Here is a 21,789-nt window from a genome sequence, read left to right on the forward strand (position 1 = left end):
GCCATTCGGTACAATTTATATTTTTATATTTTCTATATGACATAATATTAACACGGAGACGCCTCACGGGCGAAAGAAACGTCACCTCGCTTTTTTAACATGTCACAAAAGAACAAACTCAGATTTTGGAAATTTAACAATCATATTTGGAAAATTAATGGATTTACAACATTCTGAATGATAAAAGTGTCAACTACAGATATGAATAATCACTTAGTGTACGATAAAAGATTTAAAAACTCATTTTGGTGACGTTGCTTTCGCCTGTGTGTTTATTTATGTTTTCTGAACGCATGCTTGCAAAGTAGGGAATCTGTAGATGATAATATTTCACTGAAGACAGCTATTGCTAAGAAACCGATGATTGGTTACCGGCTTGCCATTATCAGAAATACATCTGATGTTCATGGTGTCAAACACGATTTTATGTGGCGTTGTTCCAACACTGACACAACAGAGCAGAGGTCTCCAATCGAGATCTGAAAATCCACTTTGATATAACAACAAAATCCGAAATCTAAAATCGCATGCAACTCGGAACAACCACTGGTCACAAATGTCGCTTAGGACAGAAAATATGTAATTTATCGTGGCTAATAGGTCTTTGTCCAAATAAATGACGTTTATATACGGCAGCAGACACATTTTCACGGAGAGGACAAAACAAACCCGACTCGTGTCTTTCTGGTTTGAGTTGACGCATCTGTGGCAAAAATGATGCAAATGTCCCTTTTTTATTTGTACCACGTTAGTTTTTTTAGGTGAAGAATTGATTTGCCTTTGCATGTGTTTATGATAGATGCCACCACAGGGGCCTCTGCCTTTAACAGAGATTTCAAGTGGCTTTTTGAAACAGCTTTGCTGCTTTTATCTTTTAACTACAACAAATCTTGTGTCTCGCGTTCATATTACACCTTTAACAGTAAGATTCATGTCTCCGTTATTCTTCATAATCTTGAACGTTCCTTTTTGCTTAAATATTTTGCAAAATTGTACGAGGTTATTAACGACTAGCCCACACAAAAGGTCACCTGTTATATCTCATCTGACACGGGACGTCATAATGGCACGTGACATGACGCTGACAGAATTGGCAATGTTAAAGTTCAAATACTTGTGCTGTCATTTTATAAAATTGCGATAATGTATCTGGGGAAGAATATTATCATGAATATCTTAAGATTTTATGGATGTAAAACGATTTGTTAATACAGCTGCACAAATGACAGGGACACGTGACTGTTGTATAATTCAGACGCGTGACATGAGAGATGGTACGTTTCCCAAACATATGTAGGTGCGTGTCTAGATCATTTGATTGGGTTTTACGGGTTGGCGTGAAGTATTTCAGAAGGCAAAATAATATTTACTGAAAGAAATAACAAGTGGTTTCGTTTGTTCGCCGTTTACGGTCTTCAAATGCAATATGTCAGCATCAATGAAGTCTGTAAATACTCGTGTCTGGACCGGACAATCCATTCACTAACATAAGCATCGATACACGAACTTTGGATGTGATAGCATGCTTGAGAACTTGAACTTTTGTTTCTTAAATCACCGAATCCCGATTCTCGCCGTTTACGACAAGCATGGGTTGTTGAAGGTCTGTTTTACACGGACCTTAGGGTAAAACTACGCCTAGCACCGTACAATTGTGGATTTATGGAAGATTACCGTATCTGTGCAAATTATGAAATTATGGTCGATCGGGAGGAAGCAAATCAATCAATTAATTTCGTGCCATTTCCCAGTTGTTACATTTAATGGCACATGTGGCACCAACAAGCCCCATTCCAATATTTTGAGGCTGTAGTACCTTGTAGGTTGTTGCCAGCCGGCTTGTTCAAATATCTGAAAGAACAAATTAATAAAAATCCCTGAATTGTTTCAGAATAAATTAAAGGAGACAAATCACATATAAGAATAAAACTTGTAAAATCGCAATCGTTTCGTCGCTTCTGTAAATGAAATTTCAACTTGTCTACATATATATGACACAGAGACTGATATATGGGAGATGAGAGTGTTGTATATATTGCGGCAATACTGATTACATGAATAGTTTCCACTGATGCTACCAAGTGTCACATGTAGGGATGACAACCTTATAATTTATTGTCTGAAATGTCCTTTATAAGGAGAAAACTTTCTCTTCTAGTCAAATGAAATGAACCTATGTATGGAACGACTGAGCCCTTTTTATGCTGAACCACGGTGAATCGCTGATGCAAGCTGTGAACACCAGTTATCGCTGCAAGGAAATGTCACCCGCGCCCTCTAGCGTCAAGTGCCGTAATTTGAAATTAAGACACTTTTACGACTTTGGCGACGTCTTTACGAGAGGGTAGATAATATTCTGATTGTTAATTTTTTGACATTTACTTATTTTTGTCTGTCTAAAGTGTTGCCTTTCGCTGAGAAACCTGGGATTTTATTTCGTCGTTTTTTCATAATCCGACAAGCACTATCAAAGGGTACATTTCTTAACATGTCCAACACGTATTGGCAGTGTATAACAGTGGCATTGTTGTATAGGAAAAGTTTTCTCAGAAAATCAAGTTTTGGTTTTTTGGAAAGCTCGCTTATAAATTTTTGTGTGTAAAAACACGATGTGCAAGTTTAATATGAAATATCCATTTAACAATGGGTACTCAAATTGGGACTGGGAATTCGATTTCTTTTGCAATATTTGAGTGCAAATCAGTTCCTTTTTTTATCAATGCTTCGTATGAAATTAGCTCTGCGTAAAGAGGGGTTAGGTGGTGAAGCTCGCAAACTTGGTTGACGCATGTCATCGTATCCTAATTTCGTAAATTGAGGTTCATGATGACAATCACTAGATTTTGCGGTCCGGACTCGCTTTTTACAAACCGCCACCACATGCCTGGAATGCTACTATAAGACACTACTTGCTTCATCGATAGTTCAGTCTCGCCGAGTTGTTTGTTGCATGTCGAATCCAACTTGTGTAGATCGTCGATTAGGATCAGTCACACAGTCACACAGTCCTTGAATCATCAATACCAAAACATCAGATAAACACAGGTTTCGAATACAACGCCAATTTTCTATTAATCTTTTATATTTTTATTCATTTCAGATAGGTATACAGAGACAGGGAGTACACAACTCCATGTTAGGGCTGGATACATATTGGCAACAAAGAGTTACAAATTTTAAAGTAAGAAAATATAGTTACTAGTATACAAAGTCAGGGAGTGCACCACTCCAGCAGCAAACTTCATGGGTTACAGGCATGCTCGAGCTAGTTATACATCAGCAACAAAGATTTACAAATTCGAAGTGTGAAAACATAGGTACACAGAGACAGGGAGTGCACCACTCCAGCAACAGACTCCATGGGTTACAGGCATGCTCGAGCTAGTTATACATCAGCAACAAAGATTTACTAATTTCGAAGTGTGAAAACATAGGTACACAGAGACAGGGAGTGCACCACTCCAGCAACAGACTCTATGGGTTACAGGCATGCTCGAGCTAGTTATACATCAGCAACAAAGATTTACAAATTTCGAAGTGTGAAAACATAGGTACACAGAGACAGGGAGTGCACCACTCCAGCAACAGACTCTATGGGTTACAGGCATGCTCAGAGCTTACTAGTTATACATCAGCAACAAAGATTTACAAATTCGAAGTGTGAAAACATAGGTACACAGAGACAGGGAGTGCACCACTCCAGCAACAGACTCTATGGGTTACAGGCATGCTCGAGCTAGTTATACATCAGCAACAAAGATTTACTAATTTCGAAGTGTGAAAACATAGGTACACAGAGTCAGGGAGTGCACCACTCCAGCAACAGACTCTCTGGGTTACAGGCATGTAAGAGCTGGTTATACATCAGCAACAAAGAGTTCAAATTTTCAAAGAATACAACGCCACTTAATGAAAATCCTGATGTCAGACTCGGTGCCGGACAGATTTTGTGGTGTTGAACACAATACAAAAAACGTTTGTGAAACATAAGGTTAGTTATCAACTTTTTACTGCTAAAATAAAGGAGTTCTAGTAGTAGCAGTAGGGACTAATACTTCAACTCGGACAAAATAGTGATGTTTATATTACAAAAGTATTTCAGAATTTTGCGAAGGCCGATTGAGGCGTGTATTATAAAACTAGCGGTAAGAGTAACCTTGCTGAATATATACTACCCATCAAAAGTTTAGACTCACTTAGAGCACTCACTATATGTTATGCATATATGTGTGGTTACATCGAAATTTCTCCACAAACTTTGGGGAACCAACTGCAAACTTTATGCAGATGAACTGCACGAGGATCATGCATTAAATTGCTAAAACGCATGTGCAAATATCGTGCATGTGAACAGCTGTGTTGTGGTGTAAAATTTTGTTGAAAATTCGACAATTTTCACTCAGTTTTTTTTAACCAATGACAATAATCTTTTCAACTTTACGAATTTGTTTTACAATACATCAGTTCATGTGTAAACAGTACCTTTAAACAGTATAGAAAATTTTGCAATTTCTGGTTCAGAAGAGTTGACTTAAGTGGCTACATTTACACAAGTAATTCTAAACTTTTGACGGGGAGTATATATAGTTCAATACGAGGACTATATTTTGATACCTATTCATAAAGAAATTGTCTCAACTGTTAAGTCGAGATTCACAGTTTGTGCTCACACGGTCATGCAAGACGCATAAGATGTTTACAAGTTTTTAGGAAGCACGATCTTCACACGCCTGTTTTTGTAATATGGATAGCGCAGAATGATTGTTTACCTGTCAGGCGTTCATAAAAACAGTTTTGTGACAGTAAATAACGCTTACCAAATGCCACTGCGAACAGGAGCAGTGACTAAACGAAGGTATCACACATTCATATACCTATATTCATCGACACAGATGTCATATCTTTCGAGATAATATTCTCAACTTTGTGCAAACGCAAGTACGTAACGTCACAATGCCCGTCTTCACGTTGCATGTGTTGTGTGTTGTGTTTGAATAAGTTAAACACTACTGTACAGCCAAACCAGCTGTTTCTCGGACATGTTTGGAAAGAGATGGTCGACGCCTACGATAGGCCCAGAACCAGCTAGTTACACAAGCTCAGTTGGGCTTGTTTGACATCTCTTTTACTGCGTAGAATCGTATAGTGTCTTCATTACGCCGTCTCTTCCTCGCACATGCTGGTCACATACGATACTGAAATTGCATTTGGGTTGTTACATGACCCCTCTTTCAGGTCGGGGTGTCTCCTTTTCCGTTATCAGTATGGATTTTGTCAATTATCGCTATGATAAAACACTGATCGGACCAAAAATGAAGTTATATGAAGCATGCCATATCCAACATTCATATGTATAAGGCGATTTATTTTGTGGTTGATAGGTCCTGGCTGCCAAGAATATGTTGTGATCACTATAATGTATCTGTATTTCGTCATCTGCTTGAAAGTAAACTCGTGATAATTGGAAATGTGGATTAATTTTTTGCACAAAAGTGAGATAAATTTTGAATACAGTGTATATACATAATTCTGTCATGTTTTACGAAAACGTGGTGTTAGTCATTTACAAATCACATTCATCAGTTGAGAGTGTTTGAACAACATGTCTTAATATACCGAGGAGATAAACATACTGTGTTGGAAAATGAACAGTATATAATGTGATTATACACCTTTGAATGGTTTTAATTAACCAATAAAAGTCCAGTATATGGTGTCATATTCAATTATATCTGATTGTGTTTCATATCTCATCGCATTGAAGTTATTATGAGCAAATACGTTGATTGCATGGCATATCTCCCTAACCAGGTGTTCATCTGGTTGTATAACATATCCCCAAACACCAATAGTTCATCTGGTCGATAACATATCCCCATGCACCAATAGTTCATCTAATTGTATAGCATATCCCCATACACCAATAGTTCATCTAATTGTATAGCATATCCCCATACAGCAATAGTTCATCTGCTTGTATAACATATCCCCATGGACCAATAGTTCATCTAATTGTATAACATATCCCCATACAATAGCTCATCTGATTGCATGGCACATCTCCCTAACCAGGTGTCCATCTGGTTGTATAAAAAATCCCCATACAGCAATAGTTCATCTGGTTGTATAACATATCCCCATACAGCAATAGTTCATCTGCTTGTATGACATATCCCCATACGATAGTCCATCTGGTTGTATGACATGTCCCGAAGCAGCAATAGTTCATCTGATTGTATAACATATCCCAATACACCAATAGTTCATCTGGTTGTATAACATATCCCCATACAGCAATAGTTCATCTGCTTGTATAACATATCTCCATACGATAGTCCATCTGGTTGTATGACATGTCCCGAAGCAGCAATGGCTCATCTGATTGTATGGCATATCTTCATACAGCAATAGTTCATCTGGTTGTATGGCATATCTTCATAGAGCAATAGTTCATCTAATTGTATGGCATATCCCCATACAATAGTTCATCTGGTTGTATGACATATCCCCAAGCAGCAATAGTTCATCTGGTTGTATGGCATATCTTCATACAGCAATAGTTCATCTGGCTGTATGGTATATCTTCATACAGCAATAGTTCATCTGGCTGTATGGTATATCTTCATACAGCAATAGTCCATCTGGTCGTATGATAAATCGTCATACAGCAATAGTTCATTTAATTGTATGGCATATCCCCATAAAATAGTTCATCTAATTGTATGGCATATCCCCATGCAGCAATAGTTCATCTGATTGTATGGCATATCTTCATACAGCAAAAGTTCATCTAATTGTATGGCATATCCCCATGCAGCAATAGTTCATCTGATTGTCTGACATATCCCCATACAGCAATAGTTCATCTGGTGGTATGGCATATCCTCCTGCAGCAATAGTCCATCTGGTTCTATGACATATCCCCATACAGCAATAGTCCATCTGGTTGTATGACATATCTTCATGTACCAATAGTTCATCTGGTTGTATGACATATCCCCATACAGCAATAGTCCATCTGGATGTATGACATATCCCAATACAGCAATAGTTCATCTGGTTGTATGACATATCCCCATGCAGCAATAGTTCATCTGATTGTCTAACATATCCCCATACACCAATAGTTCATCTCATTGTATGGCAGATCCCCATACAGCAATAGTTCATCTGATTGTCTGACATATCCCCATACAGCAATAGTTCATCTGGTGGTATGGCATATCCTCCTGCAGCAATAGTCCATCTGGTTGTATGACGTATCCCCATACACCAATAGTTCATCTCATTGTATGGCATATCCCCATGCAGCAATAGTTCTTCTGGTTGTATGGCATATCCTCCTGCAGCAATAGTTCATCTGGTTGTATGACATATCCCCATGCAGCAATAGTTCATCTGGCTGTATGGTATATCTTCATACAGCAATAGTTCATCTGGTTGTATGGCATATCCCCAAGCGGCAAGAGTTCATCTGGCTGTATGGTATATCTTCATACAGCAATAGTTCAGCTGGTTGTATGACATATATCCCCATGCAGCAATAGTTCATCTCATTGTATGGCATATCCCCATGCAACAATAGTTCATCTGGCTGTATGGTATATCTTCATACAGCAATAGTTCATCTGGTTGTATGGTTTATCTTCATACAGCAATAGTTCATCTCATTGTATGGCATGTCCCCATGCAGCAATAGTTCATCTGGTTGTATGGCATATCCTCCTACAGCAATAGTTCATCTGGCTGTATGGTATATCTTCATACAGCAATAGTTCATCTGGTTGTATGGTTTATCTTCATACAGCAATAGTTCCATCTCATTGTATGGCATGTCCCCATGCAGCAATAGTTCATCTGGTTGTATGGCATATCCTCCTACAGCAATAGTTCATCTGGTTGTATGGCATATCCTCCTACAGCAATAGTCCATCTGGTGGTATGACATATCCCCATGCAGCAATAGTTCATCTGGTTGTATGGCATATCCTCCTACAGCAATAGTTCATCTGGTGGTATGACATATCCCCATGCAGCAATAGTCCATCTGGTGGTATGACATATCCCCATGCAGCAATAGTTCATCTGGTTGTATGGTATATCCCCATGCAGCAATAGTTCATCTGGTTGTATGACATATCCCCAAGCAGCAATAGTTCATCTGGCTGTATGGTATATCTTCATACAGCAATAGTTCATCTGGCTGTATGGTATATCTTCATACAGCAATAGTCCATCTGGCTGTATGGTATATCTTCATACAGCAATAGTCCCTCTGGTTGTTGACATATCACCATGCAGCAATAGTCCATCTGGTTGTATGACATATCCCCATGCAGTAATAGTTCATCTGGCTGTATGGTATATCTTCATACAGCAATAGTTCATCTGGCTGTATGGCATATCCCAAAGCAGCAATAGTTTATCTGGTTGTATGGTATATCTTCATACAGCAATAGTTCATCTGGTTGTATGGCATATCCCCATACAGCAATAGTCCTTCTGGTTGTATGACATATCCCCATACAGCAATAGTCCTTCTGGTTGTATGGCATATCCTCCTGCAGCAATAGTCCATCTGGTTGTATGACATATCCCCATGCAGCAATAGTTCATCTGGTTGTATGACACATCCCCATACAGCAATAGTTCATCTTGTTGTATGGTTCATCTTCATACAGCAATAGTTCATGTGGCTGTATGGCATATCCCCAAGCAGCAATAGTTCATCTGGTTGTATGGTATATCTTCATACAGCAAAAGTCCATCTGGTTGTATGACATATCCCCATGCAGCAATAGTTCATCTGGTTGTATGGTATATCCCCATGCAGCAATAGTTCATCTGGTTGTATGGTATATCCCCAGCAGCAATAGTTCATCTGGCTGTATGGTATATCTTCATACAGCAATAGTTCATCTGGTTGTATGGTATATCTTCATACAGCAAAAGTCCATCTGGTTGTATGACATATCCCCATGCAGCAATAGTTCATCTGGTTGTATGGTATATCCCCAGCAGCAATAGTTCATCTGGCTGTATGGTATATCTTCATACAGCAATAGTTCATCTGGTTGTATGGTATATCTTCATACAGCAATAGTCCATCTGGTTGTATGACATATCCCCATGCAGCAATAGTTCATCTGGTTGTATGGTATATCCCCATGCAGCAATAGTTCATCTGGCTGTATGGTATATCTTCATACAGCAATAGTTCATCTGGTTGTATGGTATATCTTCATACAGCAATAGTCCATCTGGTTGTATGACATATCTTCATACAGCAATAGTTCATCTGGTTGTGGTATATCCCCATGCAGCAATAGTTCATCTGGTTGTTTGACATATCCCTATACAGCAATAGTTCATCTGGTTGTATGGCATATCCTCCTGCAGCAATAGTCCATCTGGTTGTATGACATATCCCCATACAGCAATAGTTCATCTGGCTGTATCGTATATCCCCATACAGCAATAGTTCATCTGGCTGTATGGTATATCTTCATACAGCAATAGTTCATCTGGTTGTATGACATATCCCCAAGCAGCAATAGTTCATCTGGCTGTATGGTATATCTTCATACAGCAATAGTTCATCTGGTTGTATGGTATATCTTCATACAGCAATAGTTTATCTGGTTGTATGGCATATCCCCATGCAGCAATAGTCCATCTGGTTGTATTACATATCCCCAAGCAGCAATAGTTCATCTGGCTGTATGGTATATCTTCATACAGCAATAGTTCATCTGGTTGTATGGTATATCTTCATACAGCAATAGTCCATCTGGTTGTATGACATATCCCCAAGCAGCAATAGTTCATTTGGTTGTGGTATATCCCCATGCAGCAATAGTTCATCTGGTTGTATGGCATATCTTCATACAGCAAATGTTCATCTGGTTGTATAATAAATCGTCATGCAGCAATAGCCCATCTGCTTGTATGCCAATTCCATGCAGTAATTGTTTGTCTCATTGTATGGCATATCCCCATACACCAATAGTTCATCTGATTGTCTGACATATCCCCATACAGCCATAGTTCATCTGGTTGTATGGCATATCTTCATACAGCAACAGTTCCACTGGTTGTATGGCATATCCCCATGAAACAATGTGCAAATATAATCATGCACAAAAGAAAGTACACACCTAATGTTTGGGTAGCATGTTCCAAAATACAAAGTTTCTAAATTATTTTGAAAAGTGTTTGACTGCGACTTACAAGTCACAAACATTTTGTACATATGACCCTACCATCACATACATCCTTAGTGGAGGTAGTGGAATCAATCATCTGATATCTATTTCGTATAGATCCGCATGATATACATGCACTATTAGCATAAATGTTTGCCACAAACTGTTCTCATGTTTGAAATGTGACGGAAAGATCAAAATATTGATTTGCATGTTTGTTCCAGGGATCAATTTGGAAATCAAATATGTCTTTCAGCAGCCATTTTGGAAACATGCGTTGTAAACAACTTCTCCTTAGGAAGTTTTTGATGAGTGAAGTTAAAACTTCACATGCAAGTCCCGCCTATAATTGCACATTTGGTTCTAGGGGGTCGATTGAATCTGTCATACCAATGTCATAACTTCAGCTGATGCAGGTTTGAAATGACATTAACAATGTGTCATCGCTTCAATAAGCCCACATGAAAAGATACCAACACACCAATCTGGAAAAATTGCATCAACATAGGATGCACCATTTTGATCATATCTCGGAGTTGAAGTACTGTAATTAGCCACCATACCAAGAGTGATGTTTGTGCGTACAAATGCTGCTGGTAGACGAGAACCGAGTTCGCTTTCCCTTTTAGCGAACACCTGGTGTCATCACTGATTTAAGTGATCTGTCCATTAGCTTTTCTCTTTTGCCTTCTACACCTATCAGAATCTGTCTTGTCGTGGTTTGGTGATGGGTCGTTGTTCATGGTGTAGCTATATAACCCCTGTATGTGAAGCCCATTATTGCTGGAATATAACTAAAAGCGGCGTAAAATCCAACTCACTTACTCAATCACTCACCCTATCGTTCTCAATATTCTCATCTGTAATATGTACTTTACAAGGTAATCATAGGCGGAAATATAGACGGTTGTCTCCCCTTGTAACATACAGAGATCAGAAACGTCAAAGAAAAATATCTCAAGTATTTTTATGTCGATGTCATAAATATCAGTAATTATTTATGCATCAAATGCACACAATCACAATATATAATCCAGGCAAACATGAACGAACCTAGCCATGACAATCCAATGTCCCCATTGAAAAAAGCTAATGCATTATCAATTCTATTTTCAATTGAGCCCTTGGGAGGACCTGGTCCCGTACCCCCATTGTGTATACTACTGTAGCTAATGATTGGAAATGCATATGTACGTTATGAACTCTGTCCTACCAATCTTCAACCTGTATCAACTAACTGTCACATTTAAACGAAATTTCCTGTTATTCACTTTACTGTTCGTGGCAATTCTTACGTGGTTACGTTATGAGAGATCAAGTTTCAAACTTACTTTCAGTTCACTAAAACCACATCTCAGCATCGCCTTACAGAAGGGTTGCTTCGTCAACTCACAAATCATCTTTAGATTGCAAGAAATATGTCCCTCAATTAGGCCTACAAAACAACTGCTGAACATCTAATACGACAAATCTACACTTATTTGAAAACCTGCATTTTGATAAGGTTGATAAAGCAGGGGCGGATCTGTCTTTGTTTGAGAAAACAAGCAGTTGCATGTACCAGGAATGTGCCAACGATTACGACATGACATACCGCCTGTGACACGTCCTTGCCAACGGTACAGAACTTGCTAAGCCACAGTGTCTAGAGACTTGAAGGTTCAACGTTCATCTGTTAACTCAATGTAATCATCAGCATTATTAAAACTATCTGCATTGTACGAGACATTTTGATTTGTTAAGCGAGCTTAAAAAGTATGTCAAAGTCGGTGTACTCATTTTTGCAGTTGCATTATTGCTGGTGTGTCTCAGTAAAATAATTGCTTTCAGCTGAAAGTTTTGTTTCATTGTTAGCTCAGGAAGTATACAATATGGGTTTAAAGACAAAGCTAAAAGGCAAATAACGTTAAAACGTAAATGACGACAAAACCAGAGAATAATTATCTATAGAAACAGACACCACTGGGCGTGAAAAGCGCAACTATTGTGAAAACTATGTGAAAGGACACTGAAAATCTGTGATGACACCAGGTGTTTTCAAAAAGGGTTCTGCTCAACTGATAGCACCGGTAACATATATACTCTCCGCAAAAAGAATTTAATCTGCTATCCTTAAAATGAGATGTCACATGATCAGTTGCAGCCAAATTTCACACTGTCAGTATGAAAGGTCAAATGTCTGTTAACATGTATAGCTTACAGAAAGTTTAATACGTGAAAGACGTCTGTTCCCCGTTGGATGTTGTCTTCAGTATCTGTTGTGGCCACCATGAGCCTTAAAACTGTTCTGCAAGGTCTCGACATTGACTAAATATGGCTTTGAATTCGACCTTGTGGAATTCTGGCCCATTCCTCTTGCAATGCCTGCCATGAAAGCACTGTAATGTTCTCATTCTGAAGATACTGAATAGTGCCATGTGCTGTGTGAGGAACTGCACAATCTTGCTGGAACAACTCCCTCTGGCGGTCAATGCTCGGAACCGCAGTTAAATTGCCATAGAAGTGCACAAAGTTAGTTTCCTGCATATAGGCTATGTCTCCCCACATCATAACACTCTCACCACTATATCGGCCAACCAGGGCGACACAATCCTGAGTTAAACATTCATTTCGACGTCGATAGACACGGACTCTTCCGTCACAGCACTGATGCAGAAAGCGTCAGTTTTGTAGATTCAAGAATCGAACGTAACTGCACCACTGGACCCGTCGAGGTCAATGTACTCTTCGCAGTACAGTGCCAAAATAGTGTCGCCCGGCTTGAAGTCCAGCTTCTCGTAAACGATTACGAATGGTTTGCGCTGACATTCTCCTCAAACCCGGCACTGGACTTGCAGTTGCAGTTGCTGTGACAGTTCGATCCCGTAAATTAAATACCCGGATGTACCTATCCTGCGCTGCAGTAATCCCAGGTCTACCACATCGAGGCCGATCTTGCGTAGAATTGGTTTGTTGATATCGGTCCCATAAACAGCTCCTGGTGCTCTGGTGAACATTGAGGTGACGTCAACGGCAGATTGAGACTACCCAGCCTCCAGACATTCAGTGACAATGTTTGTTGCGGCCAAACGATATACTCTGTGCTTTAGCTAAAATACCAATGAGCGTCTCAAAGCAAAACCGCCTTATAACGGCAATGTCCCTGCTCACGATTCCTCAGAAGTGCACGTGCATATTGCGAACCACTTTTTTCTCCATGACATTTTTATGCAAGTTGGCACTTTTGAACGTAAACGTCCTTTTAAGTTTCCGAATATTCGTTTTTGCTCTGTGAATTCGTTCCATGTGTGACCAGCTCTTCACAACAAACACCACTCTGCTGGTAGGGTTCACAAAAATCACCCTGCAACATTTAACAAATTGTAAATGGACAGCAAAATAATCCACACGAGGAAAATTCTATACATAATAAATAGGTCTCAGACAATCTTTTATAGGTTGTATTCATTAACATTTATTTATACAATACAAATACACAAACCAGCATGACAATGGCGAAATTATAACAATCAAACACTAAACCAAGGGTGTTTGTATGATACACATAGAACACACCAAATAGAACTATGTTAATTTTAAACTTGAAGGTGTCATGCATAGAGGGTTTACACTCTTAACCTTCGAGCTCCCTGACTCCTCTGTCTTGTTGTGACATATTAGTCGTATATTACAAACCTACATTGGTAAAATAGTATCCTGGGAGTGAGTGAGTTAAAATTTCAAGTCACATCGGCAGTATTTCAGCCATATCATGACTACATCAACTTATATATCAATAATAAGTATATTTAAATTATAGAAACCTGTCAACGAAGGGTAGTAAAACAACTAGTTTATCACAGATATACATTTTAAAACTAGTAATTACATTTAAAACATTTTAACTATATACGACAATATAAAAACAGGCTATACGTCGCCAACAATTGAAGGTAGATTATTATACCACTTATAATAGTGTCTTTGCTACCTGCATGGACCCTAGCTGGATTTACACCATCCCTTCAGATGTTATAGTATTCTGGGACCCTATCCAAAGCGTTTGTAGCACTATGCCATTCGTATGCCATCTAGTCTAGAGTTACGATAGGTCGTGAAGGTACAAACGCTTTGTGGATCGGGAACCAGGGTAATATACACACACATCCGCATGAAGAATCGTACTTTCAAATTATCTTTTTACTAAACAGACCTTATTTGATTTGTTTATTTACCTTGGTAACTGTAAAAAGAATTATCTTGTCGACATGAGTGAGCACATGTGTTGGGAGTAACACATATTTGAATATTATACCGATACTTTCGTTCTGTGTCAGTCTAAAGTGGGAAGAAAAACAGGTGTTAGACCTTTATCACTTAAATGAACCCTCGACAATGGGTAGGTGATGACGAGCCCAAGCTCGTATGCCATAAATATGACAATGTTTGCGATTCAATCTTTGTGGATTCTGTCACGTCAAAGGGAAGCCACCCTACACAGTAATTTTCTACTCCCGTGTAGATCTTTGAAAGGTCTTGAGGCATATCTGTGTGTATAGATTTATCCATAATATTCAAAACATTTTTGTACCAAAACAATTGACTCTGTGAGGTTTCAAACAGATTTGACACATCTATGTGTCATTGGGACAAAACGGGTGGTCAAACGTTTTCACATCAAAATGAGGGCGATTCTAGGATTCGAACCAATGAACTTAAAACACGACAAAGGGGCGAGTCTCTGCACAACGGGTCCCTGGCAATATTCTGGTTTCATTTTATGTTTAAATGTTTTATTTTCTGTCAAGAACGGTATCTAAACATTGATATTGTACTTGTTTAGTAGAGAGCGCCTCTCGGAATTGGACTTTTGCATTTCTTTATGAATTCTTCATAATCTGTGTTTTAGTTGTTTTGTAACGCCATAATAATCTAGTCTGGACCACACAATCCAGTGACTGACATCATAGCTACTATGGCTACTATGGCTACTATGGCATGAAACAACAAAGTCACCGAGCCTGACCCCCAGATCCCTAAGGACTCATCTTACGACAAGCATTGGTTGTGAAGACCATTTGTAACCCGGATCTTCAAGGGAATCGTGATTTATGAATTTTCAAATATAAAGTTCAGTGGTGTAGAGCGGTCATCCTATGACAATCCCGTGTCGACGTCGTAGTATCACCATAAAAATGACACATGTCGCAAATTTTGGCGAACCAGGTTCCGCCCAATAATAATTCACGTAGACACGAGGTAGCACTGGCTTGCTGTCAGAGCATATGACGAAGACTTCACAGCGCATGCGCGAACATTTTGGTTGCTTATAAAACTGAAACAGGTTCTGAAACCCGCCACAACAGCTACCTTGCTTTTATCCATAGCTGTCCGGGCGGGCAGAGCCAAAGAGGTGAGTAAGTGTGAATAGTGGAATGGCATATGAATACGGAATCGGAATTACTCCCGCAAACGTGGATATTCTAAGCCGATGGTTTGGATTTTATGTTCATCATCTCACACGCGATGTTAAATTTATTCCTCGGAAAATTAATTTTGCTCTGCAAAAACACTTTCTATGTCTCACTTTCATTTGTTTGTTTAATAATTCAGGTTGTAGAAATCCCCCATGTGTGTAATTGCTATTTTGTGGAAAATATTTTTTGTTGGGTTAATAACTTACTTTTCTTCCAATGGATAAATATCTTAATGTTTTATTTTTCAGAATTTCGTTGGCCCGCATCTTTCAAAATGAAGTGCTTCGTCCCTTTAGCGTGTCTTTTGGTGGCGGTCACTGGATACGCTATAAAGAAACGTAGGTTCTTTCATGTCATTTTCTAATATGTCTGTTTCATTAACTGTTGGGCGGTGGTGGAACCTAGTGGTGAAAGCGTTCGCTCGTCACGCCGAACACCCGGGTTCGATTCCCCACATGGGTACAATGTGTGAAGCCAATTTCTGGTGTCCCCCGTCGTCATATTGCTGGAATATTGCTAAAAGCGGCGTAAAACCACTCACTCATTCATTGAATGTCTAGCAAGTCAGTTAGGGCTACTGTGGTCAGTGTAACTGCACAATGCATAAAGCCTGTGAAGGCTTACTGACAGGCCTGATTGTTGCCATCGTACCTCTGTGTCGAGGATCGTTGGTGTCCTGTTCATCCTTTTGTACAGACTTACATTATATGGCGTGATAAACTGTGCCTATATGGTAGAAAATGCTATCACTGCCAGTAACAATGTAGAACAATGCATGTTTCCTCAGAGGGTTTATGAAGAAATATGTTCTTGGGAAAGGATACTTTCACCTATTCGCCAACAGCTGTTTCATCACTATTTGAAACTGATTCATAAACACATGCTATACAGCAAACTCTTTTCTACTTCAGCAGAGAATTTGTGATATTGTAGGAAGAATTTTCATGTTCATGTTTGAAACAAAACACCATATGAGTTCAGTCAGTTGGAGTTCAGTGTGTGTGTTACGCATCGGAATAGATGTACGTCCAGTGGCCTTCTCTTTAACCATTATCTGATAGATATAGCTGTTTGATGAATAAATCCTTGTAATCCTTGATATATTTTCTATAACCGAACAATTAAGTGGGTGAATATGGTTTTAGTAATATGCCAGCAATATCACTTCGGCGGACACCAGGAATGGGCTTCACACATTGTATATATGTGGGACTCGAACCCGGAACTTCAGTGTGACAAGCGAACCTTTAACCACTAGGCTACCCCTCCGCCCTCTTAACGAGAAAGGTCTTGGTATTCATGCAAAACTGGGCTATATCTGTAACACAAATTGTTTAATAATTGTAAGAGTTCATGCCTTTATTCCCTCGTTGCCATTAACAAGTGTGTGTGCGACTACAAATGTTCACTGTTCTCGAATGCTGCTCAAAGTTCGCTGCGCAGAGTTCCGTCCCTTTTTGTGGCAGGAAACTTTGATAATGGGGTCGCAACCTAGCTGATTATTGTGTCAGGCTTGTGAGAACAATACACGTACATGTGGGTTTAAGCAGTGTTGTAAACACCAGGGATCTGTTCCACTGAGAGAGTTTTGTCACACATACAGTTTGAATACTTTAATTAAAGTTGCATGTTTGATTAGTTCCTTGTATGTAGCTGTCTGCCAGTATCAGTGTTGAATCGGACTATGTTCCTTTCTACACTTATAGCACCATGCGACAAAAGGCCATACAAGGGGGACAACAGGAAGTTCCAACAATTCATCCCTGGAACAGGATGGAAGACTATGTCATGTGCTGTAGGAACAGCATACTCTCAAGCTACTTGCCAGTGCTCCATCCTTGTCAAAAATGGTAAGACTTGAATCTTCCAACAGATGCAAATCGTAAGGACTTTTTCACAAAGTACAATGGCCCCTTTAGGCATATCTCTATATGGACAAATGTAATCATGTGTATCGATACGTTGAGTATGCTCAGCACGTAACATCACCTATGGACAGCATCATTTGTATTTCCAGATGACCGAGTGAAGCCTGGCTATGGCTGGAAGTCGAAAGGCTATGGTAAAAAGCGTTATGATAACGGTTATAATAACGGCTATGATAACGGTTATGACAATGGTAATGGAAACGGAAATGGAAAAGGAAATGGTTATCGCTATGATAACGGTTATGACAATGGTAATGGAAACGGAAATGGAAAAGGAAATGGTTATCGCTATGATAACGGTTATGACAATGGTAATGGAAACGGAAATGGAAACGGAAATGGTAATGGCTATGATAACGGTTATGACAATGGTAATGGAAACGGAAATGGAAACGGAAATGGAAACGGAAATGGAAATGGAAACGGAAACGGAAATGGTAACGGAAATGGAAACGGAAATGGAAACGGTGACGATAATGGTGACGATGACAGCTGGTTGTACGGTGGCGGCCGCCCAGAGCCCTATCCAGAAGTTCCCTTCCCCAAGGGATTCCCTATCGGTGTCGTTGGCGGACCTCTACCTGGTCTCCTTAACTTCCTCTCTGGAGGTGGCGGAGGAGGTGGCGGAGGAGGAGCTGGGGGTTGGGGGGATGATGATGATGATGACGATGATGATGATGACGATGATGATGATGATGACGACGATGATGATGACGACGACGATGACGACGACGACGATGACGACGATGATGAGGAATATTATGGTGACGACGATGATGATGACGACGATGACGACGATGATGATGACGACGATGATGACGATGGGGCCATCCTCAACCTTCTGTCAACAGTTGTCAGCCTCCTCACAAGCGTACTCTCAGGTGGAGCCGGTGGTGCTGGAGCCGGTGGTGGTGCTGGAGCCGGTGGAGCCGGTGGTGCCGGTGGTGCCGGAGGTGCCGGTGGAGCCGGTGGAGCCAGTGGATTCGGTGGAGCCAGTGGATTCGGTGGAGCCGGTGGAGCTGCTGGTGGTTTCGGTGCTGGTGGAGCTGGTGGAAGTGGTGGTGGAGGCGGCTTTGGATTTGGTTCAGCAAGTGCAAGAGCAAGCGCTGATGCAGCTGCCCGTGCATTCGGTGGTGGATTTGGTGGATTTGGATCCTCATCTGCTTCGGCTTCTGCTGATGCCTCAGCATCTGCTAACATTGCCACACTTCTAGGACAATTTGCCGAAGCCTCTGCTCGTGCGAGTGCTAGTGCTGCTGCAAACGCAGGTGCTGGAGGTTTCAATGGTGGTTTCGGATCATCTAGCGCCTTCGCTGATGCTTCTGCTTCAGCCAGTGCTTCTGGATTTGGCTGGGATAATGACGACGACTGCGGTGACGGCGAAAATGGCAACGGCAATGGCAACGGCAATGGCAACGGAAATGGCAATGGCAATGGCAATGGCAATGGCAATGGCAATGGCAACGGCAACGGCAACGGCAACGGCAACGGCAACGGCAACGGCAACGGCAACGGCAATGGAAATGGCAACGGGAATGGAAATGGCAACGGGAATGGAAATGGCAACGGCAACGGGAATGGAAATGGCAATGACGATGACTGGGATGACTTTGACTGGGATGATGATGACTGGAATGACAATGACAATGGTGACAATGGTGATGATGATGATTTCTGGGATGATTGGGATGACGATGATCGTTTTGATGATGATCGTTTTGATGACGATCGTTTTGATGACGATCGTTGGGATGATGATCGTTGGGATGATGACAACGATGATTGGGATGACGATGATCGTTGGGGAGATGATGACAACGATGATTGGGATGATGATGATCTTTGGGGAGACGATGACAACGATGATTGGGATGACGATGATCGTTGGGGAGATGATGACAACGATGATTGGGATGATGATGATCGTTGGGGAGACAATGACAACGACGACAATGGTAACGGTGACGATGATGATGACAACGGCGGATACGCATTCCTCAGGAGAGCTCTTGCAAGAGCAAGTGCAAGAGCAAGAGCTGCTGCAACTGCAGCAGGAAGGTCACGAGGAGGATCAGGCAGATCAGCCGGTTCAGGCGGTTCAGGCGGTTCAGGCGGTTCTGGTGGTTCTGGTGGTTCAGGCGGATCGGGTGGTTCAGCAAGAGCAAGAGCTCGTGCTAGTGCTAGTGCAAGGGCCTCTTCAGGCAGCGGGAGCAAAGGAGGCTATTATGGCAAAGGAGGCTATTATGGCAAAGGGGGCTATTATGGAAAGAAACGAAGCTACTCCTCTTACTAAAAACATAGAACATTTAATTCCAAATGAGGATCCAAGCGGGTAGACTGGTTGTCAAGGTATGATCGTACGTATGGTGGTTCACTTTGGTTCCTCGCAGGCTGTGGAATGCAGACATCATTTTCCATTTCTTGTGAAATAAAACAACTGTGTATATTCTGTCATAGTGACTGTACGCTGAAAATAAACTTTTGTCTATATTTTCAATTTAGTTCTCATTTTTACCATTATTTTAAGAAGTATCCACCTGTACTTAAGGCGTAAGATGAGTTGTAGTTGAATTAAACTTAAAACCCGTTTTACTCAGTTTACTGTAAAGTTCTGAATGAAACATTGTACTGTCAACTCGATGTTTCTTCAAAATCACTGTTCAGCATATTCCGACACAGTATGTCATGGACATGAGAATATGGTGCCTTTATCGACCCTATATAATATGATAATTCATGATCATTTAATTTATTTTGGGACGTCTCAGTAGGCAGAAGTACTACTCCTAATTCTGTTAGGATAAACGAAATGAAGCAAGGGAATGTCGACAAGACGTTTAACTTACCACAGAGACACAGTTTATCATGTCATGTACTGTTAGTCTGGACCAAAGGATTAACAGGACACCCACGATCCTCGACACAGAGGTACGATGGCAGCAATCATGACTGTCAGTGATCCTTTCCACGGGCTTAAGCATTGTGCAGTTACGCTGACCACGGGGGTCCTAACGTTCAAATAACCAATTCCATTACATATATCTCCCTACCGGAAGAAGTAAAGGAGGCCAGTGAGACCTCGTCATCACTTTCACATAGACCTATTAATAAATATTCAGAGTAGCATATGCTCCATACACAGCAGAACAGTGACTTCGTTTTTCCAACGTCCCCTTTATGTGAATAAATATTTGTATCGTGAACCTTTGGTGTCTACATTTCGCACATTTTGGGGTACAATCGAGCATGCTTCTTCTGAGAGTGTCATGTCACTCTTGTGACACAGCGTTACAGTGAGTGAGTATGGTTTTACGACGCTATTAGCAACATTCCAGCAATATCACGGCGGGGGACACCAGAAATGGATTCCACACATTGTACCCATGTGGGGAATCGAACCCGGGTCTTTGGCGTGACGAGCGAACGCTTTAACCACTAGGCTACCCCACTGCCTTTGATCAGTGTTACAGTAATACTCTAGGAATGCACTGCATTCATTTAGCGCAATAGTTACCAGAGTATTCTTTATATCACACAGGTGCTCCTCAACACCGTTATTGTCACATGTCAAAGTTGACACGCTGACACCTGCCTTGAGGTGACAGGTGATCTATTTCACTTCCTCATGCTTGGATTTAGCAACACCTGACACTGTTCATCGGAACACAAAACATATGCAAAACTGATATCCGTATATACACTCAACCCAACTTGAGAATTTCATGTGTTAAAAGGAACATTATAGTTGAATGAAGTTTCCACCAGAGAACAGAAACCTGGAAGGAAAGTTGCAGGATTCTCATGGATGATTCATGCTCTTATTGACTTGTATAAGTATTGATGACATCTGCGGGAAGATGGTTCCCCCTGTCTATTGGACATCGGCAGGTATAGGTTGTTACAGGTATATGGTTCCCAGTGTATTGGACATCGGCGGGAATAAGGGTCCCTGTGTACTGTACATTCCCTTGCCTTGTCACACAGACAGATGTTGAAAAAATACTAATTTCCGGTGTTTCAATGAGCAAGTATATCAGGTGCCACTGAGGCTATGGAAAAGGCTCGAATCCCCTCGTCTCGCTCTGATTCAGACGCAGCAAGCCTTCCAGAAACTGTATTTCCACCATAACGAGGCATCGTGACGTAAAACTGTAAACAAACTCCTCACAGTACAATACAAGTATAATATTCACTTTCACA

General features: G+C 40.6%; 1 protein-coding gene across 2 annotated transcripts; it reads left to right on the forward strand.

Moving 5' to 3' along the window:
• Positions 1-15,445: 15,445 nt before the first annotated feature.
• Positions 15,446-20,079, forward strand: LOC124260614 (uncharacterized PE-PGRS family protein PE_PGRS54-like). Of its 2 annotated transcripts, XM_046694935.1 has the most exons (6): positions 15,446-15,597; positions 15,910-15,999; positions 17,368-17,511; positions 17,679-17,780; positions 17,841-19,292; positions 19,350-20,079. In XM_046694935.1, the coding sequence occupies exons 2-6, from the start codon at positions 15,936-15,938 to the stop codon at positions 19,880-19,882; spliced, it is 2,295 nt and encodes a 764-aa protein (XP_046550891.1). In that variant the 5' UTR covers positions 15,446-15,597; positions 15,910-15,935; the 3' UTR covers positions 19,883-20,079. The 2 variants fall into 2 exon arrangements, with proteins under 2 accessions (XP_046550891.1, XP_046550890.1); XM_046694934.1 differs by having other exon boundaries at positions 17,679-19,292.
• The last annotated feature ends 1,710 nt before the right edge of the window (positions 20,080-21,789 follow it).

The sequence above is a fragment of the Haliotis rubra genome, unplaced genomic scaffold (genome assembly GCF_003918875.1).
Source record: "Haliotis rubra isolate DU_JTF1 unplaced genomic scaffold, ASM391887v1 Scf77, whole genome shotgun sequence".
In the NCBI taxonomy this organism is placed as follows: Eukaryota; Metazoa; Mollusca; class Gastropoda; order Lepetellida; family Haliotidae; genus Haliotis; species Haliotis rubra.